A 6,058-nucleotide genomic window follows, 5' to 3' on the forward strand; every position below is an offset into this window, starting at 1 on the left:
TTACTAACGATAATTATTTATTATAATCAATTATTAACTATTTTTATTTATTAATTATTCTCAATTATTATTAATTATCAATTACTAACAATAATCATTTATTATTCTCAATTATTAACTATTTTATTTATTATTAATTATTAATAATTATCAATAACTAACCGTTATCATTTATTATTATCAATTACTAACAATGATTATTTATTATTATCAATTACTATTTGTATTTATTATTTATTATTATCCGTTATTATTAATTATCAATTGCTAACGACAATGATTTATTATCCATTATGAACTACTATTTATTATCAATTATTAACTATTATTATTTATTATTATCAACTATTAATTATTATCAACTCTCAATTATTATCCATTATTAATTATTATCAACTCTCAATTATAATCAATTATTAATTATTATTAATTATTATCCATTCTTATCCATTATCCATTCTTATCCATTATTATTAATTACCATCCATTATTATTAATCATCAACTCTCAGTTATTATCAATTATTATTTTTTATTCTTATCCATTCTTATCCATTCTTATTAATTCTTATCAATTATTATTAATTCTTATCAATTATCATTAATTATTATCCATTATTATTAATTCTTATCAATTATCATTAATTATTATCAATTATTATTAATTCTTATCCATTATTATTAATTCTTATCAATTATCATTAATTCTTATCCATTATCATTAATTCTTATCAATTATCATTAATTATTATCCATTCTTATTAATTCTTATCAATTATCATTAATTCTTATCCATTATTATTAATTCTTATCAATTATCATTAATTCTTATCCATTATTATTAATTCTTATCAATTATCATTAATTATTATCAATTATTAATTATCATTAATTATCATTATTATTAATTATTATTAATTATGATTAATGATTCCCGACGCTTCTTCCACCTTGGCGCCGATTTGGTTGCCGCACTGGCCGGCTTGCAAATGGACAATTTCCCTCATGGCTTTATTGTCGCTTTCTTTCCTCCCTCGCTTAGTTTCCGCGGCTTCCGCTCCGCTCGACGCGCCGGAGAGACTGGCGGCGTCCCGGCAACGGGCGCCGCCTTTTATACCCGGCCCAACTCGGGCGCCGATTGGCTAACGGCCGCGGCGCGAGGGAGGCGATTGGTCGAGCCGAACAACCCCCGACCCGCCTCCTTTGTTCATTGTCGGCTGCCCATTGGGTCGCCGCCTTGTCCGTCACGCCTCCTCCGACGACGCGCGCTTCCCATTGGTTTTCCCTCCGCGTGCCGACCGTTGCTAAGGCCAGTCGGCTCCTGATTGGAGCGTCCTTGTCCGTCACGCCTCCTCGGCCGATGGGCGGTTCCCATTGGTCGACGCTCCTTTTCCCGCTGCATGCCGACCGTTGCTGGGCCTAGCCGGCTCCTGATTGGAGCGTCCTTCCCGCACCTCGGCGTCGATTGGGCCGGCGCCTTGTCAGTCAGGCCTCCTCGGCCGAGGGGCGGTTCCAATTGTCCCGCCCACCGCGCGCCAATAGGCCTCAATGGAGCGCCCTTTCCCCGCCTCTGCTCATTGGTCGAAGCGCCTTTCCCTCAGAGCCGTCGGCGCCGCTCATTGGTCGACGCTCCTATTCCCTCCGCCTGCCGACCGTTGCTATGCCTAGCCGGCTCCTGATTGGAGCGTCCTTCCCTCCCCTCGGCGCCGATTGGGCCGTCGTCTTGTCAGTCACGCCTCCTCGCCCGACGGGCGCTTCCCATTGGTCCGTTCCGCGGCGCTCATTGGTCGACGCTCCTTTTCCCTCAGCGAGCCGACCGTTGCTCGGCCGCTCCTTCCCTCAGCTCGACGCCTATTGGTCCGTCTCCCTGTCCATCGTCCGTCGGGCGGGTCCGGCCGCGGCGGCGCGCGGGAGGCGATTGGTCGCACGGAAGCCTGGCCCCGCCTCCTTTGCTAATGCTCGGCTGCTGATTGGAGCGCGCTTCGCTCACCTCGAGCGGCCATTGGCTGCTAGCCAGCCCTTAATTTATGCTTTCAACAGGCCACTAATTGATCTATTTTAATATTAATGGTTTATTTCATTGATTTCTGCTTGAAAAGGGACCATTAATGGAGCTCAGGCTTCGCTTTGGGAGGAGAAAAGGGTAGGCCGCAGTCTGGTTGCTAGGCAGCCGTTGCTATGGCGACCTGTGACGTCAGAAAAGGCCTCTTTTCCTCCTTTCTGCTTTAAAATCGCCACTAATTTAGCTCAGGCTTCATTTATAAGGGGAAAAGTCTAGGCCGCGCCTTGTTGCTAGGCAACCGACGCGTTGCCAAGGACGTCATGACGCTCAGGCGTCGATTGGGCCGCCGCCTTGTCCGTCACGCCTCCACGGCCGACGGGCGGTTCCCATTGGTCCGTTCCGCGCCCGCCCACCTCAATAGGCCTCAATGGAGCGCCGTTTCCCCGCCTCCATTGAGCGAGCCGACCGTGATTGGAGCGTCCTTCCCTCAGCTCGACGCCTATTGGTCCGTCTCCTTATCCATCGTCCGTCGGGCGCTTCCCATTGGTCCCTTCCCAGCCCGCCCACCATCCCCATTCGACCAGACCGACGCCTTGCATTTCGGAGCGCCGCTCTCTCTCCATTGGTCCGGCGGAGCTTTAGTCCCGCCCCGCAGCGCCAACCAGCCAATGGCCGCTCGGAAGGGCCGGAAAGGAGGCCTCTGATTGGTTGCTTCGGGCGGGACCTGAACGGCGATAGCAACCAGTCTTTCCCTCAAAATGCGAAGCCTGAGCGTCGTGACGTCGTGACGCAGAAAGCACGTCCTTAGCAACGCGTCGGTTGCCTAGCAACCCGGCGCGCCAAACGACGCCTGCGTCCTTGGCAACGCGTCGGTTGCCTAGCAACAAGGCGCGGCCTAGACTTTTTCCCCTTATAAATGAAGCCTGAGCTAAATTAGTGGCAAAAAGAAAAGCCTAAAAAGGAGAAAATAGGCCTTTTCTGACGTCACGGGTCGCCCTAGCAACGGCTGCCTAGCAACCAGACTGCGGCCTACCTTTTTCCCCTCAAAAAGCGAAGCCTGAGCTCCATTAATGGTCCGTTTTCAAGCAGAAATAAAGGAAATAAGCCATTAAAATGAAAATAGATCAATTAGTGGCCTGTTTAAAGCATAAATTAATCAGATATATTAATTAATTAGTAAAATAGGCCTCGGTTTCCCTAGCAACCAGGCGCGGCCTATGCTTTTTCCCTCAAGAAGCGAAGCCTGAGCTCCATTAATGGTCCGTTTTGAAGCGGAAATAAAGGAAATAAAGCGTTAAAAATGGAAATAAAGTCGATAAATTAGTGGCCTGTCAATCAATCAATCAATCAATCAATCAAATAGGCCTCGGTTTCCCTAGCAACCAGACTGCGGCCTACGCTTTTCCCCTCACGAAGCGAAGCCTGAGCTCCATTAATGGTCCGTTTTCAAGCAGAAATAGATGAAATAAACCGTTAAAATTGAAATAGATCAATTAGTGGCCTGTTTAAAGCATAAATTAATCAAATAAATCAATTAATTAATAAAATAGGCCTCGGTTTCCCTAGCAACCAGGCGCGGCCTATGCTTTTTCCCTCACGAAGCGAAGCCTGAGCTCCATTAATGGTCCGTTTTCAAGCAGAAATAGATGAAATAAACCGTTAAAATTAAAATAGATCAATTAGTGGCCTGTTTAAAGCATAAATTAATCAGATATATTAATTAATTAGTAAAATAGGCCTCGGTTTCCCTAGCAACCAGGTGTGGCCTACGTTTTTTCCCTCGGAAAACAAAGCCTGAGCTCCATTAATGGTCCGATTTCAAGCAGAAATAAAGGAAATAAGCCATTAAAATGAAAATAGATCAATTAGTGGCCTGTTTAAAGCATAAATTAATCAGATATATTAATTAATTAGTAAAATAGGCCTCGGTTTCCCTAGCAACCAGGTGCGGCCTACCCTTTTTCCCTCAAGAAGTGAAGCCTGAGCTCTATTAATGGTCCGTTTTCAAGCAGAAATAGATGAAATAAAGCGTTAAAATTGAAATAGATCAATTAGTGGCCTGTTTAAAGCATAAATTAATCAGATATATTAATTAATTAATAAAATAGGCCTCGGTTTCCCTAGCAACCAGGCGCGGCCTATGCTTTTTCCCTCAAAAAGCGAAGCCTGAGCTCCATTAATGGTCCGTTTTCAAGCAGAAACAAATGAAAAATAGAAATAAAATGCATTGATTGATTGATGCCACTCATTTATCTCTTTTATTTCCATCTTTAACGCTTTCTTTCCTTTATTTCCGCTTCAAAACGGACCATTAATTGAGCTCAGGCTTCGCTTTGGGAGGAGAAAAGGGTGGGCCGCACTGGTTGCTACGGAAACCGAGGCCTTTTTGATTGATTGATTGACTGATTGATTTGATTGATTGACAGGCCACTCATTTATCTCTTTTATTTCCCTTTTTAACGCTTTATTTCCTTTATTTCCGCTTCAAAACGGACCATTAATTGAGCTCAGGCTTCGCTTTGGGAGGAGAAAAGGGTAGGCCGCACTGGAGATATTAGCAATATTAGCAATCGATATTCGCAATCTCGGCTGGAGATATTAGCAATATTAGCAGTCAATATTAGCAAGATCCGCTTGAGTTATTAGCCAATATTAGCAATCAATATTAGCCAATATTATCAATCAATATTAGCAATATTAGCAGTCCATATTAGCAAGATTATCAATCAATATTAGCAATATGAGCAGTCCGTATTAGCAAGATTATCAATCAATATTAGCAAGATTAGCAGTCCGTATTAGCAATATTGGCAATCAATATTAGCAATATTAGCAGTCCATATTAGCCAATATTAGCAATCAATATTAGCAATATCTGCTTGAGTTATTAGCCAATATTGGCAATATTCGCAATCTCGGCTGGAGATATTAGCAATATTAGCCATCGATATTAGCCGATATCAGCAAGATCTGTTTCAGATATTAGCAATCGATATTAGCAATCAATATTAGCAAGATTTGTTCTGTCTGGAATTTATATATTATTTGAATTTATATTTTATTATGATTTACTGAATTTTTAGATTATTTGACTTGACATATTATTATTGTTCTGCCTTGAATTTGTATATTATTTGATATCGATTTATCTACGATTTGAATTTATATATTATTTTAATAATATATAATAATATATTATTTTTCTGCATTATATTATTTTATTTGAATTTATATACTAATTAAGACACGGGACGAATATTAAGTGCCAAAAATGAAGCTTTATTCGCAGCGCCGAAAAAGAGCTCCGCCTCCTCATTCCACTTCTTCGTAAATGTGATTTTCCCGTCTGTAAAATGGGCGCAAGGGGAAGCATAGCTGTCAATCATTCTTTCCCTGTCAATCATGCCTTCCCTGCCAATCATTCCGGGATTCAGTGGGTGGGAGTAGATGACCCTGGCTCCGCCTCCCCTGTCAATCATTCGGGGGGGGTGGGACTAGAGGACACTGGCCCTGCCTTCCCTGTCAATCATTCCTTCCCTGTCAATCATTCCTTCCCTGTCAATCATTCCTTCCCTGTCAATCATTCAGTGTGTGGGACTAGATCACCCTGGCTCCGCCTTCCCTGTCAATCATCCAGCGGACCCTGGCCCCGCCTTCCCTGTCAATCATTCAGTGGGTGGGACTAGAGGACCCTGGCTCCGCCTTCCCTGTCAATCATTCCTTCCCTGTCAATCTTTCCGGGATTTAACCCGCCTTCCCTGTCAATCATTCAGCAGACCCTGGCTCCGCCTTCCCTGTCAATCATTCAGCAGACCCTGGTTCCACCTTCCCTGTCAATCATTCCTTCCCTGTCAATCATTCCGGGATTCCACCCGCCTTCCCTGTCAATCATTCAGTGGACCCTGGCTCCGCCTTCCCTGTCAATCATTCCTTCCCTGTCAATCTTTCCGGGATTTGACCCGCCTTCCCTATCAATCATTCAGTGGACCCTGGCTCCGCCTTCCCTGTCAATCATTCAGTGGGTGGGACTAGAGGACACTGGACCCGCCTTCCCTGT

The 6,058-nt window shown here is 43.5% G+C and overlaps 1 protein-coding gene across 1 annotated transcript in view; it reads right to left on the minus strand.

The window, feature by feature from the left end:
• The window catches only part of LOC144326117 (tubulin beta-4B chain), a 16,072-nt gene extending 14,986 nt beyond the window's left edge, over positions 1-1,086 (minus strand). The window contains exon 1 of the mRNA XM_077922209.1: positions 950-1,086. Within this exon, the coding sequence (XP_077778335.1) occupies positions 950-1,006 (57 nt within the window). The 5' untranslated portion in view covers positions 1,007-1,086. The remainder of the gene's footprint in view (positions 1-949) is intronic.
• Between the last annotated feature and the right edge of the window lie 4,972 nt (positions 1,087-6,058).

The sequence above is a fragment of the Podarcis muralis genome, chromosome Z (assembly GCF_964188315.1).
Source record: "Podarcis muralis chromosome Z, rPodMur119.hap1.1, whole genome shotgun sequence".
Classification (NCBI taxonomy): domain Eukaryota; kingdom Metazoa; phylum Chordata; class Lepidosauria; order Squamata; family Lacertidae; genus Podarcis; species Podarcis muralis.